The sequence below is a fragment of the Mauremys mutica genome, chromosome 4 (assembly GCF_020497125.1).
Source record: "Mauremys mutica isolate MM-2020 ecotype Southern chromosome 4, ASM2049712v1, whole genome shotgun sequence".
Taxonomy (NCBI): Eukaryota; Metazoa; Chordata; order Testudines; family Geoemydidae; genus Mauremys; species Mauremys mutica.
Window position 1 is genome coordinate 151,179,461 of NC_059075.1, and position 27,985 is coordinate 151,207,445.

The window sequence follows — 27,985 nt, forward strand, 5'->3', positions numbered from 1 at the left end:
TTTTTTTTTGCTTGGGGTGGCAAAAACTTAGAGCCGGCCCTGCTCAGGAGGCCAAATTAACTCAGTGGGGCTGACTGGCTCATCAGGGAATGGGACATGGGACCTTTCCCCTCTAGGGTCTTGGGCTCCAGTCCAGACCCAGGGCAGGGGACTGGCTGGCTCAGGGGGCCAGAGTATGAGACATGGGGCCTTTCCCTTTCAGGATCACTGGTTTGGCTCTTGGGGGTGGGGATGGGACACAAGGCCTCTCTAGGGATGATCTCTCCTGTGTCTGTCTGTCCTTCTCTCCCCACAGGCACCCAGTCCCAGAGCGGCAGCTCCTTCCAGCTGGAGATGTCTCAGGATGGATTCAGCTCCCTGCTGTCCCCTGTGAGTGATGCCTGGCCCCGGTGCTTGTCCCATGCTGCGGCCCTGATGGATTTTCCTGGATAGTCTGACTGGTTTAATGCCTAGACGGGAGAGACCACCCCTTAGTAGTCCACAGCAGTAATAGATGCTCCCCTTTGCAGTCAGTGCTGGCCAAATGCAGCTGGGAGGGGGGGCAGGGGGCTGTGCTGCAGTAGGTGACTCCGTCAGCTAATTATTTCTTCCTTGCTATATTTTGCTGTGCTGTCTGATTTGTGCAATCCATTCCCTTTGCCGTGCATGTCGGTTTAGGACGGGCCTGTGCTGGGAGCAGTGGGAGCCTATGACTGGTCCGGTGGGATATACCTGTACGGGAGCAGCGGGGAGCCGACCTTCATCAATGTATCCAGAACCTCCACTGACATGAATGATGCTTACCTCGGTAAGAATAGCCTGAGAGAAATCTTCCAACACAGCTCTAGCCCAGTGTTCCTGTCAGGTGATTTACAAGCTGCTGTGTCCCACCCCAAACATGGCTGCATCTCAGTGCTGGGGGAGGGATCCCTGTACAAACAGTCCTGGCACCCCACCACAGAGGCAGGTGCATCTCCTCACTGGGTGAGGGATCCATGCATGAACAAGGCTCGTGCCCCACCCCAGAGGCAGCTAACACCTCCGTGCTGGGCAAAGGATCTCTGTATAAACAGCCCTGGAGCTGCATTCCAGAGGTGGTGCATTTCAGTACCAGGGGTGGGACATCCCACCCCCCATGAGATCACCCCTCCCCCAGTAAGATCACACACCCCTTCCCGGAAGCAGATGCATCTCACTGACAAGTGAAATCTATCAATTTATAAAAGCTTTTATGTTCTTTCTTGATGACAAATGAGATGCAGTTGCTTTTTATTGTAATAACTATTGTCATTGTATCACCGTAATTATTGTAATGACTAATTTCCTCGTAATTTTTCATATTTTATTATGTTAATGTTGACAAATGCAAAGTAATGCACATTGGAAAGCATAATCCCAACTATACATATACAATGATGGGTTCTAAATTAGCTGTTACCACTGAAGAAAGATCTTGGAGTCATTGTGGATAGTTCTCTGAAAACATCCACTCAGTGTGCAGCAGCAGTCAAAAAAGCAATCAGAATGCTGGGAATAATTAAAGGGATAGATAATAGGACAGAAAATATCAGTTGCTGCTATATATATCCATGGTATGCCTACATCTTGAATACTGTGTGCAGATGTGGTCGCCCCATCTCAAAAAAGATGTATTGGAATTGGAAAAGGTTCAGAAAAGGGCAACAAAAATTATTAGGGATATGGAACGGCTTCCATATGAGGAGAGATTAATAAGGCTGGGACTTTCCAGCTTGGAAAAAAGACGGCTAAAAGGAGGTCTGAGGTCTATAAAATCATGACTGGTGTAGAGAATGTAGATAAGGAAACGTTGTTTACTACTTCTCATAACACAAAAGCTAGTGGTCACCGAACAAAATTAATAGGCAGCAGGTTTAAAATAAAAGAAAGAAAGTATTTCTTCACCTAATGCACAGTCAACCTGTGGAACTCCTTGCCAGAGGATGTTGTGAAGGCCAAGACCATAACAGGGTTCAAAAAAGAACTAGATAAGTTCATGGAGGATAGGTCCATCAATGGCTATTAGCCAGGATGGGCAGGGATGGTGTCCCTAGCCTCTGTTTGCCAGAAGCTGGGAATGGGTGACAGGGGATGGATCACTTGATGGTTACCTGTTCTGTTCATTCCCTCTGGGGCACCTGACACTGGCCATTGCCGAAGACAGGATATTGGGCTAGGTGGACCTTTGGTCTGACCCAGTAGGGCCATTCTTATGTTCTTATTACCTCACTTACATTAAGATGTCAATATTTTTCTTTGTAGCATTTATTTTGTCGGTCACTCTTGCTATTATAAGTGACATCCTTGTTTTCACATGACCATTTAGACTCACCACAGCCCTGGGGAGTTCGTTAAAAATTGGTGCCTCATTTCTGATTGGAATTTGTCTGGCTTCAACTTCCAGCCACCAGTTAGTTGTTTTGCCTTTCTCTGAGAGATCAAAGAGCCCTTTGGTACCCAGTGTTTTCTTCCATGAAAGTTTGTTTACACTAGAATCCAATCACCTCTCCTTTCTGACAAGCTCAACAGACTGAGCCCTTTAACTCTCTCACTGTCAGACATTTTCACCAGCTCCTGAATCATTTTTATGGCTCTTCTCTGCACCCTCTGCAATTTTTCAGTGGTGTTCTTGAAATGTGGACAACAGACTAGGACACCGTGTTCCAGTATCAGTATATGGGGGAATCACCTCTCTGCTCCTTCTCGTTACTCTCCTCTTTATACATCCAAGGGTCGCATTAGTTCTTTTGGCCACAGCATTGCTGTGGGAGCTCATGTTCCCTTGTGACCCCTAAATCTTTTTCAGAGTCAATGCTTTCCAAGACACAGTTCCCCTCTGTGCACATATGGGCTGCATGGCTTGTTCCTAAATGGACGACCTTGCATTTGGTTTTGTTTGGCTGGGCCCAGCTTACTAAGCCTGTATGTTGGCCCTGTCCTCATCATTATTCACCACTCTGTCAATCTTTGTGTCATCTGCAAATTTTGTCAGCAGTTGTTTTTGTATTTACTTCCCAACCATTGATGAAAATGTTGAACAGCTTCAGGCCTTGAAATGATCCCTGTGGAATTTTCCTGATATTCCAAAATTAATATCAGTGGGTTGGAGTGGTGGGTTTCAAACTTTTTTTTCTGGTGACCCAGTTGAAGAAAATTGTTGATGCCTGCAACCCAACGGGGCTGGGAATGAGGGGTTTGGAGTGTAGGCGGGGCTCAGGGCTGGGGCAGAGGGTTGAGGTGCAGGAGGGGGTACAGGCTCTGAGTTGGGGCCAAGGATGGAGGGATTTAGGGTGCAGGAAAGGGATCCAGGTTTGCGGGGGGACTCAAGGCTGGGGCAGGCGATTGGGGTGTGGGGTTGGGGCACGGGCTTACCTCGGGCGACTCCCAGTCAGCAGCGCAGCAGGAGTGCTAAGGCAGGCTTCCTGCCTGTCCTGGCACTGCTGAACGCGCTTCACCCCGGAAGCAGCCAGCAGCAGATCCGGCTCCTAGGCGGATGTGTGCAAGCAGCTCCCCGTGGCTCTCGCCCCCAGATCTCATTGACCAGGAACTGCTGCAGAGCTGGTGCTCGGGGCCGGGGCCATGCATAGAGCCCTGTGGCCCCCCCGATCTGGGAGCCAGACCTGCTGGTGGCTGCTTCTAGGGCCAGCTCGGTGTAGAGGGGGGCGCGTGGCTCAGCCTGGCGCTGGGACTAGACTGGTGCTCAGGGCAGCTGGCTGGGGCAAGCAGGACAGGCACTTGGAGGTGGGGGGTGGGGGCTTGGTGGAAGGGGTGGGGGGACAAGCAAGTCTCCCCGAAGTGGGGGTTCACCCCTCGCCCATGCTTCCTGCCCCTGCTGTTCTGAGTTATCCGTACTCTGAAACGGGCAGTGGTGTCTGTCACGTTGAGTCTTTCATGTCGAGTGCCACCCTTCACCCCTTTTACCCACTCTGGGGTGGAACCAGGGATTTTCGCATCGCAGCCATAAGAATCGTCCCACCAGGTTCCAGTAATGACAATGCCACCTGAGATTTTTCTCGTGAATGAGAATTTCCAGTGCCCTCTTGCTTGTTACCCAGAGGGCTAGCATCACGATGGAAGCATTTAAAAATGTCTTTTCTTTGCCTCCTTTGCCACCTCAGGACAACACGTCCCTGACATCTTGAGCTGAAGTAATGTCTTTAAATCTGGGGCTTGGATCCCATCAGACAGCATGCTAAGCAGGGATGCCCCCAATGCCATAATGGGGCACTAAGGATGCTGTGCTTTAGGGGTGTGGGGCTTGGGTTTCACTAGGGGGCGCTCTCCTCTCACAGTGAATGCTGGCCCCAATGCCCCAGTGAGGCACTAGGGGGTGCTGTGCTGCATGGAGTGGGGTGGGTCTCATTCCCTGTCAGCCAGTGCTGACCCCATTTGCCGCCTTAGCACTCTCTCCTTGAGTTAAGTTTAACATCCTCCTGTGCAAGGTCCAATGATGCTGATCTCCCACACGGGAGCAAGGGGGGCTCCTGACACCTACCCTCCCATGCAGGCTCAGCAAGGCTCATGATCAAGCCCTTATACTGCTGTAAGGCTGTGAGGCCCTGTGTCAGGAAACGCCTGTTTCCCCCGACCCCCAACTCAACCCTGTGTGTCTCTGTCTCTTGCAGGTTATTCAGTTCAGGTCATCACATCCTGGGGGCGGAGCAGCTACGTGGTTGGGGCCCCTCGCCACAATCACATTGGCAAAGTCATCCTATTCGGGCAAGATGCCAAGCGTGGAGGATGGCGGGTGGAAACCGAGGTGCTGGGAGAGCAGGTAAGAGGAGGGCACGAGGAGTGATGGGCAGAGAATGAGAGGGAGGTGAGACGTTTGCAATATTTCCACATGTTGTGTTCAGATCTCAGCTGTAGGCAGCACCGGGAGGTTTCAGTCAGAGAGACTCAGGCACTCGATAAATGCTACTGGTGTAGACATCTGCACCACAGCTAACAATCAGCATGATGATGATCGATTATTTATTTGTTTTGAGGCAGTGCCTAGGAACGCTACGGACCAGCTCAAGTTACAGACCAGGACCTCATTGTGCGAGGCACTGCACAGACTGCAAAGATGGTTCCTGCCCCCAAAGAGCTGGCAGCCTCGTAGCATATATGTTCAGTTAGATGAGTGATCCGGACAGAGAAAGGAAACATTTAACTTGTGCAAACATGGTAGCTGTGGTGCCATTATTTAAGCTAGCAGGAAGCACCTCTCTCACATACAGATTCCTGTGCGCTCAGGCAAACAGAACTGGAAAGACAATTTCAGCCAAGTAGACTCCATGAATAAACTTCACTTGTACAAACAGAGCAGCTAAAAAGAACTGAACCACAGTGAACAACCAGCATTTCTCCAAGACCAACAGCTTATACGTTCAGTGGGACAGAAAACTGACAGCAATAGCACCACCTGCTGTGTGTAAAGGGAGGGTGACGCTGAGGACAGAATGAATCCTGCTCCCAGCAGACTGGTGGGGAGGTCCCAGTGCGGGAAGTGACTAAAATGAAGGGGTGACTTATCTGCCCCTCCAGATTGGCTCGTATTTCGGGGGTACACTGTGTGCTGTGGACCTCAACAGAGATGGGAACACGGACCTGGTTCTGATCGGAGCCCCCATGTACTATACACCCCTGAATGGAGGGCGCGTCTATATCTGCCCGATTAACCAGCAGGTAGGAGAGGGGAAGAACTGGGGTTTATGATGTAGCTGGACAGATTTAGGGCTGGGATCCCATTAAATGTCTTGTTAGGCAGAGATGTCCCCATGCTCCAGTCCAGGGCTAAGGGGCGCTGTGCTGCCGGGACCAGGGTGGGGGCGTAGTAGAAGATGCTCTCTCCTTGCAGTCAGTGCTGACCCCCATGCCCTAGTGTGGCACTAGGGGGTGCTGTGCTGCAGGGAGCAGGGAAGGGTCTCTGTAGGGGGTGCTGATCCTTTCGCCCTTTATATCATTAAAAAGGGGATAGAGAATAAGAGGGAGAATATATTATTGCCCTTATATAAATCGATGGAACTCCCACATCTTGAATACTGCATACAGATGTGGTCTCCTCCTCTCCAAAAAGATATACTGGCATTAGAAAAGGTTCAGAGAAGGGCAACTAAAATGATTAGGGGCTTGGAATGGGTCCCATATGAGGAGAGATTAAAGAGGCTAGGACTTTTCAGCTTGGAAAAGAGGAGACTAAGGGGGGATATGATAGAGGACAAGTATCAGAGGGGCAGCCATGTTAGTCTGGTTCTGTAAAAGCAGCAAGGAATCCTGTGGCACCTTATAGACTAACAGACGTTTTGCAGCATGAGCTTTCGTGGGTGAATACCCACTTCTTCGGATGCAAGTGGGTATTCACCCACGAAAGCTCATGCTGCAAAACGTCTGTTAGTCTATAAGGTGCCACAGGATTCTTTGCTGATAGAGGTATATAAAATCATGAGTGATGTGGAGAAAGTAGATAAGGAAAAGTTATTTACTTATTCCCATAATACAAGAACTAGGGGCCACCAATGAAATTAATGGACAGCAGGTTTAAAATAAATAAAAGGAAGTTCTTCACGCAGCACACAGTCAACTTGTGGAACTCCTTACCTGAGGAGGTTGTGAAGGCTAGGGCTATAACAGTGTTTAAAAGGGAACTGGATAAATGCATGGAGGTTAAGTCCATTAATGGCTATTAGCCAGGATGGGTAAGGAATGGTGTCCCTAGCCTCTGTTTGTCAGAGGGTGGAGATGGATGGCAGGAGAGAGATCACTTGATCATTACCTGTTAGGTTCACTCCCTCTGGGGCACCTGGCATTGGCCACTGTTGGTAGACGGGATAGTGGGCTGGAGGAACCTTTGGTCTGACCCAGTACGGCCGTTCTTATGTTCTCATGTTATATTCTTTGGATGGGGCCTGCAGGGGGTGATGCAAAAGATCTGCAGCAGGACACTACAAGGGCAGACAGAGCAGGCGTTCGGGCGCTTTGGGGCCAGCATGTCTGAAATCGGGGACATCAGCGGGGACGGACAGACAGACGTGGCCATCGGGGCCCCCCTGGAGAACGACAATCATGGGGCCTTGTACATCTTCCATGGGAGAAAGGGAGGCCTCAGTCCCCAGTACAGACAGGTGAGCCCAGCTCCTGCATGGAGGGGTCATCACAGATCCTGAAAGAGACATCATGGGGCCCCACCGCCCCCTAGTGCCTATTAGCCTGTAGCAGCTGCTTTCCCTTCCCGCACCCTCTGCTGCCCCCTAGTGCCCATTATACAGCACAGCCGCCCCTTCCCCAACCCTCACCCTCTGCTGCCCCCTAGTGCCCATTATACAGCACAGCCGCCCCTTTCCCACCCCTCACCCTCCGCTGCCCCCTAGTGCCCATTATACAGTACAGCCGCCCCTTCCCCACCCCTCACCCTCCGCTGCCCCTAGTGCCCATTGTACAGCACAGCCGCCCCTTCCCCACCCCTCTCCCTACACTGCCCTCTAGTGCCCATTATACAGTACAGCTGCCTTTCCCCACCCCTTACTGCTCTCTCTGCCCCACAGCGCATAGAGGGGTCGCTGTTTCCCAGCAGGCTGCTCTACTTTGGCCAGGCCGTCAGTGGCGGGACAGACTTGACGGGGGACGGACTCCCAGACATTGCAGTGGGGGCACAAGGGCAGGTCCTGCTGCTGAGGTGAGTTACTCTGTGTCATTGCACTGCTCCACGTGGCAATCACAGACAGCACCAGTACATGGGGTGTGTGTGTGTGTGTGTGTGTGTGTCCTGCCCCCTACCGGAAAAGGGTAATGGCAGAAACCCCAAACTGGCTGTGTGCTCTATAATTAGATTTCACCAGCCAATTTAGAAGTATGAATTCCTCAGACACTATAACAACCTCACCGTGTCTCTTTCAACCTCACCTTCAGGCACTCTGGTCTACTTGCCACCCAGATAAGCCTGCCTTTGTGACAGATGGTCCCTTACACCAAAAACCACAACAATATTCAGGTTACTCCCTGCCCCAAAGGACCAGTCACCCCAGAGCAATTGTATGTCGGCTCTCAAACCTAAGACAATGCTGGTAGCCAATCCTGTAATAAACTAGCTAAAGATTTAGTAACTAAGAAAAAGAAACAAGAGTTGCTTATACTGTTAAAGCGGGTAATGTACACATGGAAATGAGTTACAGTCTTAGATTCCAAAAGATAAGAGAATCTTCTGTAATAAGCAAACTCCATATGTCCTTTAGGGCTAACCCAGAGTAAGTAGCTGGGGGTCTTTTGCTTATGCCTAGTGATTCTTCCCCTTCTAGCGTCCAAGTGGCACAAAGGAAACAAATTTCTCCTTGTCAGGGATTTGTATCCCCTTCTCCCCAGAGCCCACGCCGACGGGACAAGTTCATGCGCAGGGTTTCTCTTCCTAGAGGGGGTGAGAAATGCAATTAACCAAGTCTGTTCTTCCGTGTCTCACAATGGCTCACTTGGTCTCAGTGGCCTTCTCCTTTGGCAGGAGCTAACCCCTTCTGTAGGAAGCCACCCTTTGCATTAGAGAAGTCTCCTTCCTTGTTTGATGAGTTACACCAGGGGTAGGCAACCTACGGCATGCATGCCACCTTTGGCACGTGAGCCAATTTTGCCTGGCATGCGGCTGCCAGCCGGGGTCCTGGCTGCCGGCCCCGCTCAGCACGCGCGGCCGGCTGAGTGAAGCGGGGCCAGCGGCCGGGGCCCCAGACTGGTGGCAGGTGCGCCCCCTGGCTCCCCCCTCACCACGCTCAGGTTCTGCGGCTCCCGGGAATGTGAGCCGCCAGGGCATGGGACCCTGAGCCTGCTGTGGGAGGGGCGGCGGCAGCTCACACTCCCGGGAGCTGCAGAGCCCAAGCGCAGCAAGTGGGGAGCCGGAGGGTGCATGAGGCCCGCTGCCTGCATGCATCCGCTCCAGGAGTCCCCCCTGGGGGGGCACCGGGCCACAGCCTAGGGGGCACGCCCCCCGGCTCCCCCCTCACTGCGCTCAGGTTCTGCGGCTCCCAGAAGTGTGAGCCACTGTCACTGCCCCTCCCGCAGCTCCCTCCCCCCTCCCGCTGCCTCAGCACTCTGCGGGGGAGAGGCTGTGTGCACAGCAGCCCGGCAGCATGTTTTGTCTCCACATGGAGCCAGCGTCTCACCAACATGGGCCTGGTAAGGGGAGTCCCGGGGGGCAGTCAGGGAGCAGGGGGAGGCTTGGATGGGTCGGGAGTCCCGCGGGTCTGTCTGGGGGCAGGGGTGTTCATAAGGGTTGGGGCAGTCAGCGGACAGGTAGGGGGTAGGGTCTTAGGGAGGCAGTTAGGGTGGGAGGGTCTCAGGAGGGGACAGTCAGGGGACAAGGAGCAGGGAGGCTTAGGTAGGGGGTGGGGTTCTGGGGGGCAGTTAGGGGCAGGGGTTCCAGGAAGGGGCAATCAGGGGACAAGGAGCAGGGGGTTTGGGGGTTCTGATGGGGGCAGTCGGGGTGGGAAGTGGGAGGGAGTGGATGGGGGTGGAGCTAGGGCAGGACTCTCCCCTCTTGTTTGATTGTTGAAATATCGTAACCCTAGGCGAGGGGGGAGCCAGGGGGCGCATGGGAGCTGGCACCTGCATACATCCACTGCAGCCTGCAGGAGACCCTGGGGGGACGCCGGGATGCAGCCTGGGCGGAGAGGCGCAGCTGTTCCCCGCTAGTGGTGCCACCACTGCCTTTGCAGGGCTGCTGCTCCCCTGCACCACACTGGCTCCTCCATGGCTGGGGCTCGCTGCTGCCGCAAGCGGGGACACTCTGGTGCCTCCTCTGCCGAGCTGCTGCAGCGGCCCAAGCCCGGCAAAGCCAGTGAGTGGACTCGGGGCAGGGACACCTGAGTGGGCTCGCAGGGGGGCTGTGCACCCTCCAGGGGAGTTCAGGGGGTGGGGAGGGGGGGGAGAACCTGGTCTGGGGAGCAGTCCCTGGGCATGGCTGGCCCCTGGGGTCTATAAAGGCTTGTTGGGGATTTGCCCCTCAATGAACCGATGTGCAAGGTGGAAGTTTCACTTAGGTGGCAAAATATCCATGCACCGGCCCTGCCCCAGGGGGTGCGTGCACCTCAGGTTAAGAACCACTGCACTAAACTGATAAGATCTGCATTTTAATTTAATTTTAAATGAAACTTCTTAAACATTTTAAAAAATTTGCTTACTTTACATACAACAATAGTTTAGACTTATAGAGAGAGAGAAACCTTCTAAAAATGTTAAAATGTATTACCGGCACGTGAAACCTGAAAGGTTGCCAACCCCCGAGTTACACAGTTACAGAGGTTTAAAAGGCAAAGACTCCCTGGGGTGTTGTGAGCACATCCAGGCTGGGTGGGAGGCTCTGGGGAGGGAGGGGGCCTGGCCTCATTGCAGGGAGCAGCTGGGTGATGGTTCTGTTTCCCCCCATGGCAGGTCCCGGCCGGTGCTCAGAGTCGGGGTCTCCATCAGCTTCCAGCCCCACATAATTCCCACTTCAGCCTTCGACTGCCAGGGGCAGGATCCGCTCAATACGGAGGCCAGCAGGGCAGAGGTCTGCTTCAACGTCACTAAGAGCACCAAGGACAGCCTAGGTCAGACCAAACCCACCCCCTGCTCCCCTCCCCCCTGAGCCAGCCAGTCCCCTGCCCTGGGGTTGGATCAGAGCCAGCGCCCCTTAGAGGGGAAAGGCCCCGTGTCCCATTTCCCATTGAGGTTCCCGCTCTCAGTCTCTCTCTGTCTCTCAATTCCCTTCCCCTGTAGGCGACAGGATCTCCAGCACCATCCAGTACAGCCTGGCCCTGGACCCCAGGTGGACGAAGATCCGAGCCGCCTTCGACTCCACCGGCCCCTTCCTGAGCAGGGAGCTGCGGCTCGGCATTGAGAAGAAATGTGAGACGTACCGGATAACGTTACCTGTGAGTGTGGGGGGTCTGAACTCCTTCCCCTACTGCTGTGTCTGCCCCTCCAACCCTGCGTCTTGCTCCCAAATCACAAGAGAACAAACCTCTCTCCAGTTCCCACCCAGCCCCCAGCTCCCGTTACCCTTCAGGGGCCTGACTTGTCTCTGTCTCCCCAGCTCTGCCCAGAGGACACCGTGACCCCTATTACCCTGCACCTCAACTACACCCTGATGGGGGAGCCCATCTCTACCGCTAGAAACCTCAAACCCATCTTGAGCGAGGACTCTGCGCCAGTGTCTGCAGGCTCGGTAAGGTGCCAGAGCCAGGCCCAGAGGTGGGTCTGCTGCAGGGATCGAACCAGTGACCATTTGAAAGCAAGAGTCTGGAAAATTCAGAGACAGCAGCAGCCTCCTAAACCCCTTTACACAGCGCAGCCACTAGAGGGAGACAGAGATGGATGCTGAGTTTGCCTTGGCGATGGACCCATCTCCCCTCCGTGGGAACATTCCAACTACTCCTCAAAGATCCCAAACTATCCATGTCTAAAAAAATTGAAACATTTTCATCAAAATTCATTTTGGCCAAGGCCCCCTAGAGTGGAAAGTCCCTATGCCCTGTTCCCCATCCCCCTGAGCCAGCCAGCTGGAGCCTTCTAGAGGGGAAAGGCCCCCTGTCCTGTTGCCATCCTCCCTGAGCCAACCAGTCCCCCTGCCCTGGCACCGCTAGAAGTGTGATACTGCTGCTTGCCAGAGGGATTGTAGGGGGGGGGAGGGGTAGGTGCAGGGCTGATGATGGTGTGATGGTATCCCAAGGGTGAAGCCTGGGACAGTTGTGTCCCCTTAACCCTCTGGCCTGGGCTGCCTCTCACAATGCTTTGCTAGTGACAAGCAGCAAACTCCTCCAGGCACTGTGATCACTCAACACACCTGCATGTGGAGCCCCACACCCAGCTGGATTGCGTGAACACTCCCAGCGCCACTCATGAATCACACACAGAGAGAGGCACCAGCCAAATCCCCCCAGCTCCCAGCCTTGCACCTCAGGAATATACCATCTTGAACTGCATTAATTGGTTCACCACTTCATGAATGGAAAGTGGACATACACCAGCCTTTGTAACCTGAGCAGATTTACCAACCACTTCAGGCAAATTCACTGGTAAAGAGAAACAGTTAAACAAATTAATTGAGTACAAAAGATAGATTTTAAGTGATTATACGTGACAGGCAAAAAGTCAGTTAGTTACTAAAAGAAAATAAAATATATAAGCACAGAGTCTAAACTCTCAACTCTATTTCACTGGGCAACATCTAGATTAAGCAGTTTTTCTCACCCCACTGGATATTGCAGTTCACAGGACACAGGTTTCACCCTTGAAACCTGGGCCAGACCCCTCTATTGGAGTCTTGTGTCTTCTGACTGTCCTTGTTGCTTGCAGCGTAGGTGGGGGCAGGAGAAAGGCGCAGGATGGGGCCCCTGTGTTCTGTTCTGTACCCTTACTTGCCCCAAAGCTGAAGGTTTACCTGAAAGCAGCTCACAGAAGTGTTCCCGTCTTTAACACTCAGATGCCCAACTCCCAATGGGGTCTAAACCCAAATAAATCCATTTTACCCTATATAAACTTTATGCAGGGTAAACTCATAAATTGTTCTCCCTCTATAACACTGATAGAGAGAGATGCACAGTTATTTGCTCCCCGAGGTATTAATACACACTCTGAGTTACTTAAGTAAAAAGTGATTTTATTAAATACAGAAAGTAGGATTTAAGTGGTTCCAAGTAGTAACAGACAGAACAAAGTAAGTCACCAAGCAAAATAAAATAAAATGTGCAAATCTATGTCTAATCAAACTGAATACAGATAAGATCCTCACCAGTTCCAGAATGCTCCCTTTTACAGACTAATCTCCTTTTAGCCTGGGTCCAGCAATCACTCACACCCCTTGCAGTCACTGCCCTTTGTTCCAGTTTCTTCCAAGTATCCTGGGGGGTGGAGATGCTCTCTATTTAGCCAGCTGAAGACCAAATGGAGGGGTCTCCAAGGGGTTTAAATAGACTTTCTCCTGTGGGTGGAGGCCCCTCCTCACTCCTATGCAACGTCCAGCTCCAAGATGGAGTTCTGGAGTCACCTGGGCAAGTCACATGTCTTTGCATGACTCAGTCTTTACAGGCAGAAGCCATTGTCCACATGGTATCTTGTATGTCTCCAGGATAAGGTGACCATTTTTTTCAAATTTAAAACCAGGACATTTAAAATAGCTCAGCCAGCATGAGTAATAGTCGCTGTTGTAGAATATAAGTTGAAAAAATATTGCAGAGTATGCTTATCTTTTTTTCTCTCTAAGTGAAAGAATACAATAAAATGTACTTCTTTTATTTATATTATATATTATGAAAGTAATTTTGCAGAAAAAAACCAAATATTTGATATGGGTAGATTAGTACATAATTGTATACTTAGGATTTTGGGATCCAAGTAATAAAGAAACAAGTGTAGCAGTAAAACAAAATGGTTTTAATAAAAAATGGTACAAAAGTACTTAATCTACATTCCTAATTTTGCTTCTTATATTTTTGTGAAGAGTGGATTGATTTTAATAATAATTCGTTTTCCTGGATGTGTTTATAAAATTCCATGCAAGTTTGGTTAAAATTATATTTAGTAATTAGCAAACATTTCAAAGTTTCAACATGTACTTGAGTTTTATCACTGGACCAGATATTGTTCATCAAAGAAAAAAGACGTTCGGCAGGTGCATTGGTTCCTGGTAAACAGAGACAATATTCTACCAATTTGTCAATATTTTTGTAGGAAACATCATTTTCACTGAAGGCTTTGAATATTTCAATCCATCTGTTCGATAGTGGTACAGAATTTTGTCTCCAGTGAGTAATTTTTTCATCTATAATGTAGCGCAGGACAAAGCAGGTTTCATCAAACAGTTCATCTTCTACTAAATTGATTTCAGAAAAATACTGAAGAATGTAATCACTGCAAACTTGAATGTTGTCATGGGTGAGTTTAGTGTTTAACAAAACCCAATTGAATTTTTCGGTATGCTTAATAGGTCCTTCCCATTCCTCTAGATATTGAACACATGTGTCATAAAATTATACCACTTTTTCTTTGAAAATAGCAGGTTCCTTCTTCCTCAAGCTGCTTCAAATTTTGCTGCACCTGTAACGGCAAGAAAATGTTTGCTTTTCTGTCAGCTAATTTTGTTTTTAAGTCACTGTAAATATTGCTAGTTTCTATAATAGAAATCTCCTGTCCTTCTATTTTCAAAATAGCATTGTGGAACACTGATGACACGTTATGCAAAAAGTAAAGCCAAGACTCTGTCTCTGAATTATCAAAATAATTTGTGATAATTATGGGGCTCTTCTCGTTTGAGGCAAAATATGATTTTAAGGCAGGATATGTTTGTAGGACACGCTCAATCACGGGGTCGTAACGCCAACCATCGTGTGGCACTGTATCCCAAGATTTCTTATATTCGATGTCCACAAATTCACAAAATTCTTTCAATTCATTAACGCGCACTGTATATATATATATATATATATATAAAAGTATGAATAAATCTTGGTGATGAAAGTTTGCACATCAATTGGTACACAGTCGGCTGCAGTTTGTATAGCATTGTTCAAAATATGAGCGGCACAACCAATTCCCACAAGCTCTCTTCCACCCAAATTTGATTTCAGCTTGGTAAAAATGTTATTTTTCCCCCTTCTTCGCATTCCTCCAAAGTTAGTATTGGTGTTGTCAGCACAAAATCCAAGTACCTTGATATCTAAACAATACTTTTTTAACACTTCCAAAATATAATCAGTAACTATGTCAGATGTTTCGCCTGGCAAATCTCTTACTTCCAAAATTTTGACGTGTATTCCAGACTGGTATGAAAAATATCTTATTATTATGGGAATCAACTTTACTTCCTTGTGGTTTGATGCATCCAAATAAATAGAAATAAAATTTGCAGCATCTAAATCCTCTTCCAATAACTGTTTTGCATAAGGCACCAGCAGTAACTATTGCCTCGCATTTTGTTCTAGAACATGTAAACCTGGCATCAAAACATGTTTTAATCAGTTTGCAGGTACAATCCATTGATCGGAATGAGTGATTATGCATTACTGTGTGGTACGCCTATAAACCTTCAGCTGCAGCTAGTTTTCTTTCAGCATCTTCAAATTGTTTTTTCTTAAAATATGATGTCACACTCGTACTAGCAATTGCTGCAGACACGGCCCGTTTATGTTTGACTGTTTGTATGTGGTTTTCAATGTCGGTTTTTCCACTGTTTGCAATAGAAAATATACTTCTGCATTTTACACATTCCACCACCTCACTATTGTCATTATTAGTACTTGCTTTGATGAATGTATATTTTGATTTTAACTCGTCACTGAAGACGCACTTTCGTCGTTTTGGCGCCATGGGTGTCCAAAAATAAACAATTATTACAAACTTCGTCGGATGTTGGTCTTGGTCCGAGGGAGCGAAGTCACCGGTCCAGGATCGAGGGGGGCGAAGACGCCGGTCCTGGTCCAAAGGGGCGAAGGCTTCGATCCTGGTCCAAGGGGGCGAAGTCATCGGGTCCTGGCGAAGCAGCGAGGTGCGCCGTGAAAACAGTGGAGCGAAAAGCTCGAGTAACCGAGAGAGCGCGGAGCTCTGAGGGCCAGTGTCACGGTCCGAAGATGCCAGATCACTGGTGCCTGTCCTGTGCTGTGGAGGGCCTTTTATAGTCCGAAGCTAACACTGAATTGGTCGATTTTGGTGGGCTCTGTGTGATGTCATCATCGAGTTCCCACGGTCGGGCTGTATGTAATGCGCGGGAGTATTATTGAAGAGTCGCCGCAGCCACAATATAGTGAGAGTGCGTGTGCTGAATGCCGAGTATTGCCGAGATCCAACGACGAGAACCGTCGTGTAAAATCAAACTAAAACTAGGATAAATTAATAAAATTGATTTAGGCTGGTTTATCAAGGATTGATTTGATGTACTCAATCTTTTGATAAATTAATAATTTTTGATTTTGTAGTCCTAAACTGTACTGGTTACATCTCATGACTAACCAGACCAATGTCCAAAAAACCAGTACTGTACTGGTAAAACCAGTATGTATGGTCACTTTACTCCAGGAAGACTTCTTATGTGGATTGGAGCGTTCTAAGATGCATTGTTCCTTAAGTGCTTTTTGATTCCGCACTTAACTTTGCAAATTCCTTTCTAAAGAAGCTGACCAAATGCCTCACAAAGCTTACTTAGAAATCAAGCAAGTATTCAGCCAATATTCTTAACCTCCACTACAAAATGATATACACCTCTACACTGATATAATGCTGTCCTTGGGAGCCAAATAATCTTACTGCGTTATAGGTGAAACCGCGTTATATCAAACTTGCTTTGATCCGCCGGTGTGCGCAGCCCCACCCTCCCGGAGCACTGCTTTACCACGTTATATCCGAATTCATGTTCTATCGGGTCGTGTTATATCGAGGTAGAGGTGTATGTGTACAAATAGGATGAATAGATATAGTAGACCATAACCTTTAGAGAGATGTTACATGGCACAGGCAGCACAAAACATATTCCAGTTATGTCATACTCCCATAAAGCATTATGGGGTAGCGTCACACACGGTGCTCCCCCAAGATGTAGAATGTCACAGATGGGTTTAGCTGTCCCCCAGTGCAGGGTCCCTGCATTGTCGCTCTGGCAGGTGGTGCTGCAGCCCCCTCCCCACCCACTCTGATCCTGCTCTCCTGGGTCTCCACCCAGCTCCCGTTTCAGAAGGACTGCGGCACGGATGGCCGCTGCGATGACCAGTTAGAAATCTCCTTCAATTTCTCTGGGTAAGTCACTGAATCCTCCCCGCAAAAACACCCGCCATGGTGGGACGCATCCGGCTTGATCATGCCTCGGATCTTCAACATCCAGCTGGAGGTCTTGTCAGATTTCCAGGGCTGATGGATCCTGTGTCTGGGGCCCTGCTGTGGGGAAGATGCACTGCTAGGTACCCTGGCTGGGCACTGTTATGAGAAGCTCACAGCAGTGGAGTTATAGGAAGTTCACAGTGCTGGGGTCCCCGGCTGGGCACTGCTAGAGGAAATTTGAGGAGCAGCCAGGGTACTGCCCTGAGGAAGCTCACCCCTTTCTCTCCTCTTAGCTTGAGCACCCTGGTGGTGGGGGTCACCCCTGAACTCAACACCACCATCTCCATCCAGAACCGAGGGGAGAATTCCTACAGCACCACAGTGGAGTTCTTCTACCCAGCTGCACTGTCCTACCGCCGAGTCCTGCTACTCCAGGTACCCCAACATACACCAGGCATGAGGGGCAGGCTCAGCAGGGGGTGCTGTGCTGCAGGGAGCGGGCAGGGGGCTCAGCAGGGGGCGCTGTGCTGCAGGGGGCAGGGCAGGGGGCTCAGCAGGGGGCGCTGTGAGCTACGTCTCTCACTGGCTGGTCCCCTGTGCTCAGTCTAACAGGAGGGCCGTGGCCGTTAAGTGCAGCTTGGCCGTGGGCTCCGAGGAGCAGACTCAGAGGAACAGCACCTGCCACATCAACCACCCCATCTTCTGGAGCGGGGCCGAGGTAGGGACGGGCCCTGGCCTGTGAACTCCCCAGGGGTGAGCCCAGCTGTGGGCAGAGAGGGGCAGTTCCCTGGGGTCAGCCCAGCCCGTGACAAGAGAGGTGCTGGGGGGAAAGCGCCCCGGGAAGCCCGGCGAGTCAGTGCAAACAGAGCCCTGAGGTCACTCCGGGGCTGGGGTCAGGCCCTGCCGGGGCTGCAAACCAAGGGCCAGACCTGGGGGGCTGGAAATCAGGCCTCACTGGAGGAGAAAATAACGAGGGGAGGGGCTGTTCCCTCCCCCTTTGGGTCCTTAAAAGAAGCAACTCGGGCGGGGGGGGGGAGTGGCCATGGCTCAGTAAAAGACAAGGAAAGGGGAAGGAGCCAGCATCATTGTCATGGCTGCTCCCACGCCCGTCCCCTCGGACCCAGCGTGACACCACTGGGCCTTCGTCGTCCTGACAGGTCTCCAGACCCGACCAGGCCCAGGGAGAGGGACCGACCTGCCCCTGCCCCCAGCGAGATCCAGACACTACCTGGGGCTGGGACGGGAGACTTTGTCTCCCCACCCGCATCCCAAGGGCTCCTTCCCTTCCCTGCTGTATTTCTTCTCTTCCCGCTCCCCTCTCTCTAAGGAGCATCTGGCTGAGCCCATGTGTTGTGCTCGCTGCTGTGAGCCTGTGCCCAGGATGGCAGCTAAATCCAGCCCCCACGTCAGCCCGAGGCTGGTACCACTCGCCAGCTCTCGGCGCGGCTGGTCCGGGGTCTCTCCAGCAGGGAGGCTGCCAGCGAGAGGCAGCAGCCATGGCAGAAGCTGCATTTTCTCTCTGTGCTGCTCTTTGCTCAACCCACTAGGGCCTTTGCCTGGTTTTGTCCCCTGGGAACCAGGGCTGGACTTTAACCACAGCGCCCAGGCCAGCTCCAGCCCCACCACTAACCTCCTCTCCTCCCCCAGCGGCCAGCTTTTGCGTCCAGCGCCGCTCAGACAAGGGGGGAGGATAAAATGCTCTCTCCAGCGACAGGTGCAGGGCAGTGGTGAGGGGCGAAGATAAAAGCCTCATTGAAACTGTGAAAGCTATAGCCCCTCCCGCCCCCGCCTTTTCATAGTTTTGCAAACGGCCAGTAGGTGGAGGCAGAAGCCTCCACAAGGCCTCACGTACACAGTACCTTGAACTTTGTAACTAATCTTTCTTTTGCTGGCAGAGACAGAAAAAGATTCCGCTTCAAGCCAGTCTTTCTTGAACAGATAGCGGTGTTACGGGGCCTGACACCCACCAATGAAGTGTTAACACGGCATGGTCTTTGTCTGAAAGTGTATAAAAAGCTTGTGAAACTTGTGTGCAGTAGAGTTTTCTGTATCTACTACAGAGCTCTCCTTTCTTCTGCAGAATAAAGCATTTTTCCTTATCCCTGTCAGGCTGTTATTGGCTCTCAGCTAGGCAGACCCGATATTTCGGTAACAAAAATGTTACATTGCAAAGGCTTTAGCTGATTCTTCTGTCTGTAATAAAAGGATGGTTGTTGCAATGGTACGGAACCAACTGAAGTCTGTGGATCCCAAACCAGGTTAATGCTGATGGGCAGGGAAAGGGTCCTATTAACACCTTCACCTCTCTGGGCCCATTTATTCCATCTAAGTTCATACAACAGACCCCCTGATCCCCTGTGCCTGCCCCGCCCCCGCAGTCTCTGGCAGTTCCCCAGGCCCTGACTCTCACCCCCTCTGTGTTTTCCAGGCCATTTTCGTCGCCACCTTCGACGTCTCCTCTGAGGCCGACCTGGGCGACAGGCTGCATATCATGGCCAAGGCCAGCAGGTGAGGGGGCTGGGCAGGGTTGGGGGGCAGGGTGGGGGCAGTGGGAGGGAGCCGTGCACAGCGCAGGGCCAGGCAGAGGCCTGTGGTGCAGCCTCCCTGCACAGTTACCTGCCTGCGTCTCCTCACATCTCTCTCCTTTGCCCTCCCCTCCCCCCAGTGACAATGGCGGCCCCATCAACAAGCGCATGATGCACCGGGCAGAGCTGCCAGTCAAGTACGGCATCTTCATCATCCTCACCAGGTAGGTCAGTGTGGAGACAGGGGAGAGAGCGCCCCCTACTGGGACCCCTGTTCCCTGCAGCACAGCACCCTGTAGCGCCGCATGGGGTCATAGGTGCCAGCGTTGACTGCAAGGGGAGAGCGCCCCCTACTGAGCCCTTCCCTGTAGCACAGCGCCCCCTTCTGGACATGACACCCCACCCCCACTCTCCAGCCCCATCCATCACACTCCCGCCTCTCTCGTTCCTTCCATTCTTTTCCTCCCCCAGCCTCGAGGAGTCGACCAAGTACGTCAACTTCTCCAAGGAGGCAGAGACAAGCGTGCCAGTGACACATCGGTATGAGGTGAGGCCAGCGGCACAAAGGGTGATGGGGCAAGAGGGAGGGAGTGGAAGTGATCGAATGGGATCTAGCAGGTTAGGGCATGGAGGGGGAGGGGTGGGCAGGGAGCCAGGACTCCTGGGTTCTATCCCCAGATCTGGCAGGGCAGTGGGGTCTGAGGGTTAGAGCGGGGACTGGAGTTCAGAGCTCCTGGGTTCTCTTCCTGCAGTGCCCTATGGAGAGTCTGTTTCTTTCAGGTCAAGAACCTGCGGCAGCGAAGTGTCCCCATCTCGGTCACGTTCCAGTTCCCCGTGGAGCTGAGCGGGGTCCAGGTGTGGGACGCCTCTGACGTCATCCCCTCCAAGGTACCTGCCTCTCCCTGCCCTTGTGTGTGTGTGAGATGGGCCCAGTGACACCTGCTCTGCTCTACAGCGCTGGGACAGGCTGTCTGGGGGGGAAAGGCCCTGCCTCAGCCCCTGAGCCAGCCAGTCCCATGCCCTGGGGTGCTAGTGCCCCCTAGAGGGGAAGGTCCCATGACCCATTCCCACCATCATTAACACTGTGTCTCTCTGACTTCCCAGCCCCAGCTGGCTCAGTGCACCAGTGAAGCTGAAACGCCTGGTTCAAAGGACTTTGTGAAGCAGATGAGCAAACGCCCCGTGCTGGTGAGTACAGGCCGGTGCTGGTCCCAGCAGCCCCTTCCTCTTCTCACTAACACAGACAGCAAGTGGGGGGCTGGGCTGGGTGAGGGACCCCTGCTATAGAAAGACCCAGACCCTCATGGTCATGCTGGGCCCCTGCCTCATCCGGCGATATCCTTCCACCCCCAGGACTGCTCCGTGGCCACCTGTAAGAAGATCCGGTGCAGAATCGCCTCCCTGGAAATGCAGCAGCCACTGGAGTTTGTGATCAAAGGGAACGTCAGCTTCCAGTGGGTCTCCCAGGTACGAGAGCTGCCTCTGCCTCCCAGCACAAGATGAGGGATCCTCCTACCCCCTGTGTGAACAACTCCTGTTCCCCTCCCCAGAGGTGGCTGCATCTCAGTGCCGGGCAAGGGATCCCTGTGTGAACAGCCTGTAAATTGCTCTGGGTCCCCCTGGGACGATGCTCTGGGCTGGTTTGTGTCATTTCCGGTCAGGGACGGTGAATTTCTCTGTTCCAGACTCAGCAGCAGAAAGTGAGTCTGGTGAGCGAGGCCCGGATTGAATACGAGGAGGAGAAATACACCCAGAAGGAGGGATTCGTCCAGCGCCAGGTACCAGAGTGATTGTGCCCGGGATAGAGAGAGAATCGACTAGTGGTTAGAGCTGGGAGCCAGGACTCCTGGGTTCTGTCCCTGCTCTGGGAGGAAGTGGGGTCTGGTGTGTTAGAGCAGGGGTGGGTGATGGTGCCAGGACTCCTGGGTCCCCATCTCACAGCTCCTCTCCCCCAGGTGCAGACGGCAGTGGAGCGCTCCGAGGTCTATAACTACCTGCCCATCATCGTGGGCAGCAGCGTGGGGGGCCTGGTCCTGCTGGCTCTCATCGCTGCAGCCCTCTGCAAGGTGAGTGGGGCAGGGCTTGGACCCCTCCCCCATGGCCCTGGAGGCGGGGCCTGTTCTCTCAGCTGGTGGGGAAGGGACAAGGGTCTTTCCATCAGAGCTTCCTACAGTCCATCCCTCCGGCTCCTCCACCATGATCCTGTGTCCATCTGGCTCTCACTATCTCCCGTCTTTGTCTCCTTCCAGTTTGGCTTCTTCAAGCGCCAGTACAAGCAGATGATGGAGGATGGTGTGGAGGGCGAGGGGCCTGGCCCGATCCAGAGCACTGCCGCTGGAAACCCCCCTGTTTCCGATGCCCCCAAACAATAGCCCCCCATACACCAACGCCCCTGGCTTTGCCTCTCTCTGGGCTGCTCCAGATTCACCCTTATGTTGCCACCTCCAAGATGCAGAAAGACTGGCCATGCTCCCACCAACAAAACACGTCCTAGTGCCAACTAGAGCCAATCATTACTCAGATTAGACTTGGCCAAATTCTATTGATCTGTTTATAATTTTGATGGAGAATTATCCAACGTAATTGTCCTGAAAGCAGCCCCAGTGACACCGGTATTACCATAAGTTTTATACACATTAAGTTGGGACTCTAAGTTCTCCCACAACAATTTTGGTTCGTTATCTAGAGGCATGTTTTGATTATCGATGGAAATATTGTGTCGCTGGTTTGTGTGTGTGCGGTGAAACTGGTGTTTGCTGACAATTACCCTCTGCCCACCTTCCCCATCTAATTCACTCTTCCTGAAGTGAAAAAGGAAATATTCACTCGACGCTGCGGAAGCAGGCCTGACCTATATGGTTTGGTCAGGAAGGCTGCTGAAGGCATGTGGTGAGACTCTTTGGTGGAATCTGATACAGTTTTGTTAAATTAGGCACTAGTAAACTTCTCATCTTTTATTTTCTTTGTAACTATTCCTGGCTTTTATACCTCATTGCTTGGACTCCCTTAAAATCTCTCTCTGTAGTTAATAAACTTGTTTTATCTAATCCAGTGTGTTTGAATTGAAGTGCCTGTTTGGGGTGACAAGTTGCTTGCATAGCATGATCTTTAAGGAATAATGGATTTAATATAATTTGTTGTGTCCAGGAGAGGGCTGGGCAGTACAGGACATAGATTTCTGGGAGAAAATCTAAGACTGGGGGTGTGTTGTGGTCACCCTGCTGTATAACCCAGGCTGGTGAGAGCTTGAGTGTAACCCTTAGGCAGGGCAGAGCAAACAGACAGTCTGACGTCCTGGCTCTGGCAGTCAGCAGACAAACACAGGCCTCTTGGCCTAAGGTGAGGAGGCTGCCACCCCAATGGTGAGGTTGACAGCTGCGGGTAGGGGGACCCAGCTCCACCATACTCCACTGGGTCCCAGCCCAGGCCCTAACATTGGCAGAGGGTTCATCCACTGGGTCAGCGGGGATCCTACCGCAACACATCGACCTGGATTCAGGCAACAACCCAACCAGACTATAGTCTAGTGTCCCTAGACTGATTCCGACTTGCCCACTGTAATGTACCTGTGGCTCAGGGTTATCTCCCTTCTCTTAGGGGCATAAGGCATGTGGCAGTCCTGGCACTTCGTCACCTGGATCAGTCTCCTCCAGGGGCAGGGTGTGGCGCAGCACAGGTTCAGCTCTGGGGATCTGCAGCAGCCTGGAGACGTCTGCTCCCTTCCCTTGCTCACTCAACTGGGTTAGGGGCTTCGCCTTTTGTACTTCCTGTCCCACCCTTATCTTCCAGCTGGAGGGGCAAGCCTGGCCTAGCGCCACCCACCAGGGATCAGAGAGCGGCTCCTTGCCCCGCCCCCTGGCTCAGTGGGAGGCCACTCCAGCTCACCCCCATTTTTATCCCATTAGCCGTAGCCCACACACTGTCGTGCACCTTCCCACACCAGTAATGTGCCCTTTAATGTCATTCAGGACTTTTCTTTGTCTCCCTGAGATCCAGACTCCCATCCGGGAGACTTTGTACTTCAAACCACGACATTAGTAGACTCAGGCATGCACCTCGTTTCTATATGTTCCATCTCACCACATCTTCTGGAGAGAAGATTACCATCCAGACCAAACTTCTTAATTGTCCTCTGATCCATTCCGACTCCCCTTGGCCTGCTCCTGTATTCTCTGGGTCCCAGAAGCTCCTGTTTCAAATCCAGTCTCACGTTCAATTTCTCTCCTTCTGTCATCAAGGAGTGTTTTCTTCAAATCCTGTCTCCCTTTTAAATTCGCTCTGAAAAGGGTCTTCCATTCCAGAATTACCATTCTCTGACATCGGGCCAGCCTGCCCCACAAAGTACCCAGCGTCTCTAAGGTTACAAGGCAATGACACATTTTCAGCCATGCTGTGGACACGCCACACCTGCCCTGTCTGGTCCTTCACGTCCAAGAAGTTTTATAGCCGCCTCCTTAAAGCCTAGGAAGGAAATTTTGGGATTCTGTCTTAGTCACAACCTTAGCTCCCTCAGTAAAGTATCCTCATATAACACCTCAACAAATTTGCCTTTCAACATTTTATCCATATGTTGGGCTTCATGTGGTTCTAACTTTTCTATTGCTTGTAAAGCCTCTTGTAATCCCAATGCGTGTCCCCTTAGTCTCTCTGCTGGACTCTGCATTCTGGAGAACAACTTCTTCAGTTCTGACAAGGTGTGAGTGTTAAACATACAGCCCAGCCTTCTAAATATCTGTTCTGCGCTCCCTTTTTCATTTTCTGGCCACATCGGCCCTTCCCTCCTGGCACTCTCTTTGCCCCAGCAGATTCTCTATTTCCTGTCTTTCCAGCAGTTCATGCGATCTGTACATTGGCTGAAGCGTTGTCTTAAATTCCCCAAATGAAACCATTACTTTCATATTTTTCGCCAGGAAATCTAGGAACTGGAGTGCTCCAAAGAAATAAGGCATGGTTGAGGTGTCTGCATAAGTGGAAATTAGGTCCCCTGGTTGACCTTCCTCCTGCATTCTCTCCTGACTGACTCGTGTTCTTTTAAGATGGTTCGCTCCTGCTTTGGACTCCTCCTATCCTGTTCATGATGCTAATTAGCATAGCCTGACCTAGGCAGGTCACTGCAAACTGTGAGGAGAGGCAGAGGCAAACCCAGAGAAAAAGGATCATTTTAAATGTTTAGAACTTGAAAGGGAAACCCCCAAAATCGCACCAGGAGGATAAATAATATAGAACATTACCAAGTACTTACTACTTATAATAATTAACTATAGGTTACCAGTGCTGTCAGTTTGGGGTGCATGTGTGTTCTCTTCATGCGCTGTCCTGGTTCGGTGTAGGTAGCTGGCTCAGCAGACCTTCATGGAACTGCCTAGAAAGACGACAGATTCCATCTGGTGGCACCGGCGCTCAGCCAGATTTATTGTCCGTGAAGCGCAGTACTAGACCTCCAGCTCAATGGTAACAAAAACACTAACGTGTATGGCCGTCACAATGGACCAGCTCAATCTGCTGCCACCAAGGCCGGGCAAAGGGTTAAAGTGAGGTACCCCAACATTTATAGACAGAGACAATCTGCAATAAACAACTTAGGTATCACCTGACATGTTTCATTACATGGTTGTTACCCCCCATGGTACCTTGCTCCTGATTTTTTCAGACCAAACAACCCTATTCACCACTTCTGTCTTTGTACTTTACTCCTGATGTTTCAAACAATTCATCACTTTTGTCAAATAATCTTATCTTGTGCTAGAGGACTTAAGTGCTGGACCTATGACTAGAAAATCATCGTCCGGAACCTGTTTGACCGGTTGATGGAGATTCGTGGTAATCCTTGAATTCAATTTGCTAGTTGGATTGCCCGTTTCTCCAAATGGCAGACAATCTGCAGCTGGGTAGTTACGGGGGATGCATCGGGAACGCTGATCCATTGTCCTTCAAAATGATTCAATTTCTTGGAGATCTTCATGCCTTGAACATCATTGATAAGAACGCTGTGGCTTGGCTTGACCAGATCGCATATGCCAAATAAAAATAATCTTGTGGTAGGTTAGGATGTACTTGTGCTAACCCACTGGAATGTGTTTACATGGTCGGTGTGTTTTAGCAATGCTAGAAGTACCTGTGCCAAGATCATGTACCGAACAGTGAACGTGCAAGAAAGCATCTGCTTTTTAACAACGCCCGCCTTTTGCTCATAGCATAACTTTTGCTGACTTTGGTTCAGACCTCAAGCCTTGCCAGGCCTCATGCCCCAGTCTCTCTTTCTACTATGTTCCCCTACTTGTCTTTTTTTTTGTGGGGAGGATGTTTACTCATCATCCCGGAAAAGGATTATGCATAGGCTCAAGTTGACCCAGTGGGCTAAACAGGGTTTTATGGCCATCTTGCATTGCTATCCACACAGTCATGCCCCATCTGTCCTTTGGTGTACACATTCCTACATAAGATCAATAGGCAGATTTTCATCTCCAATTGTTCTTAGTTCCATATAGTGGGCCTGGGAATGTTAGGTCCAGGACCTTGACTGAGGAATTAGTTTTATGATGGAGCCTACTACTCTCAATCAGTTAAGAGCACATTAGCCATTGAGGGAAGAGAGAAGGAGCAGACCCCCATCCCTGCCGTTTCTTGGGACTTGTTTAAGTAATTGTTGAAACCGGTTAAGGGGTTAATTATTTAAGAAGGAACATGTCTACTATACATGTACACTATACATATGTATAGTGTAAAGTGCGAACTAAACTAGTTAGTAGAATTTAATTAAACTCATTTGAGGTAGAATATGCAGGTGAGTAAAGTTACCTGAGATTTCTGGGAACCCAATTATGGTCGATCAAAATGTAGCATGAAAATACATTAAAATTCAGAAAGGAGTTTTTGTACGAATGCAACATAACTGGAATATTTTAATCACCCCTAGTCGGTGGGGTTTGATCATATGATCATGTTTTTAGTGTTATGTTTAATGTGTGGTGTGGTGTGGTGTGGTATAGTCAGGAAAAGTACAAAAACTGCACTTACAAGTATCACAAACCGCTAAAGCTTATCGGGGTAATAAATGTGAAAACTGTCTGTCTAAGTGCAGCTGTAAGTATGAGCTGCACTACCAACAAAGCAGGGCATTAACAATCAAGGAAACTAAATTGCATAGGAATGGTTAAATAAAACATAAAAAACAACAACTGTTACTTCCCAGAAAGCACTGAAAGCTCACCCCCGCCCCACACCCTACAGGTCATAGAGACTGTAACCCATATCTTATACGCTGTCAGGCTGACTGTCACTTTGCTTTTAATTTAGGAGTTCGAAGCCAACAGGAAACAAAAAGTCACTGAATCTTTGATTAGCAGCTAACATGTTGCTGTGAAAACCGTAGGGAAAATGCTTCTGAGCATTTTGAGAAAGGAGAAAAAAAAAGGAAGTGGGCAAAATGACTTGCTTCTGACAAAATAATATTAAAGTTAAAAACCCATAAAACATCTAATTCAGCATCCTTTTGATTCATTGGGCTATGGCTAATGTACACGTACAAGGTAAAGCAAATTCTTGCTTACTACTGCCTCCCCCCGCAACCTGTAAGTGGGAGGCAGTAGGAAAAGAAGCGAGAGTAACACCCCTTGGGTGAAATTAATTATTGTTTTGTTACTTGCATATTTGTATTAGCCAAATTGCAGTCACAACACTTTGGGGTTAAATCAGTTGCTGCGCATCATGATTCCAAAAATAGGTATCACGTTAGTTGCCATTTCAGACATATCCAGCACGGTAAAGGAAGCCAGCAACGTATAATCTTTCTGCCTTACACAGGAAGTATCCAAGCAAAATGCAGCCGCTTTTGCTGCCTACAACTTAAATCATAGTTATTGTTACAAGTCTTAATTCAAAATAAAATATTTGATTGATCTCTTGCAATTTTCTCTTTCCATCGCCTAAACAACTAAAGTTAATCTTTTAATATTTTTCCCTCTTACCCACCTATGTTTTAATCTAGGGTCTAAAGATGCAAAAAAGAATAAAATAAAACCCCACCCATATTTGGCTCCTAACTAAATCCTTAAACCTCTTTTACAGGCAAACCAAGGTGTAAACCCGAAACGATTAATGATTTCAACCCTTAGGTTTCCTGGACCTGCTCTAAACACAGGCGAGGTTAGCAAACAAAGGATATAAAGGAAAATCAAACTGGTATGTAAAAATATTTGAGACAGGTTATGTTGTTAGCTCTGAGCAAGGAGTGGGATTCTGATGGTTAAAGCAGTTGGGAACCTGTATCCTGATTCTGGGAAGAGAGTAGGGGTCATCTGCTCTTGCAAAACGTGAATTTGTTCCCTCGGTGTTTGTTGCTTTTTGTCTACATGCCAAATGGATTGCAGGAGGGCCCTTCTCTGCTGCAGTTAACCGTTTCTAGACAAGTCCATGTGCTAATGCATCAGTTTTAGGTGTTAACCTGCTTACTTTCAGTTTTTCACTTGGAAATTCTTTTTTATCCACTCCTCTGTGATCATCACGTCACATCTCCTGCCTCCTAAGGTGCTCTGTTAACCCTACCGTTTTCTCCTTCATCTGATTTACTAATCCATGTTTGTCACTTTTCTCCTGATGTTTCAGACAAAACATCCCACTTCATTACTTCTGTCAAACCATCTTATCAGGGGGTTGGTTTGAGGTGTTCTTGTACTGGCCTGCTGGAATGTGGTTACATATTCAGTGTGTTTTAACAA

At 50.1% G+C, this 27,985-nt stretch overlaps 1 protein-coding gene across 4 annotated transcripts in view; it reads left to right on the forward strand.

Annotated features, from left to right (window-relative positions):
* Positions 1 to 27,985, forward strand: part of LOC123368289 (integrin alpha-D-like) — a 128,219-nt gene that overhangs the window by 8,967 nt on the left and 91,267 nt on the right. Inside the window, exons 5-25 of one of the 4 annotated variants that reach the window (XM_045012957.1) lie at positions 296 to 369; positions 658 to 787; positions 4,623 to 4,771; positions 5,527 to 5,667; positions 6,894 to 7,103; positions 7,524 to 7,654; positions 10,390 to 10,547; positions 10,717 to 10,871; positions 11,033 to 11,164; positions 16,649 to 16,722; positions 17,037 to 17,178; positions 17,348 to 17,461; positions 19,172 to 19,251; positions 19,409 to 19,492; positions 19,740 to 19,815; positions 20,049 to 20,156; positions 20,373 to 20,456; positions 20,622 to 20,735; positions 20,954 to 21,046; positions 21,224 to 21,334; positions 21,518 to 22,307. In XM_045012957.1, coding sequence (XP_044868892.1) covers positions 296 to 369; positions 658 to 787; positions 4,623 to 4,771; positions 5,527 to 5,667; positions 6,894 to 7,103; positions 7,524 to 7,654; positions 10,390 to 10,547; positions 10,717 to 10,871; positions 11,033 to 11,164; positions 16,649 to 16,722; positions 17,037 to 17,178; positions 17,348 to 17,461; positions 19,172 to 19,251; positions 19,409 to 19,492; positions 19,740 to 19,815; positions 20,049 to 20,156; positions 20,373 to 20,456; positions 20,622 to 20,735; positions 20,954 to 21,046; positions 21,224 to 21,334; positions 21,518 to 21,640 — 2,483 coding nt within the window. In that variant the 3' untranslated portion in view covers positions 21,641 to 22,307. Of the gene's footprint in view, positions 1 to 295; positions 370 to 657; positions 788 to 4,622; positions 4,772 to 5,526; positions 5,668 to 6,893; positions 7,104 to 7,523; positions 7,655 to 10,389; positions 10,548 to 10,716; positions 10,872 to 11,032; positions 11,165 to 16,648; positions 16,723 to 17,036; positions 17,179 to 17,347; positions 17,462 to 19,171; positions 19,252 to 19,408; positions 19,493 to 19,739; positions 19,816 to 20,048; positions 20,157 to 20,372; positions 20,457 to 20,621; positions 20,736 to 20,953; positions 21,047 to 21,223; positions 21,335 to 21,517; positions 22,308 to 27,985 lie in introns of those variants that run through there. The other 3 variants (XM_045012955.1, XM_045012956.1, XM_045012954.1) reach the window with 3 other exon arrangements.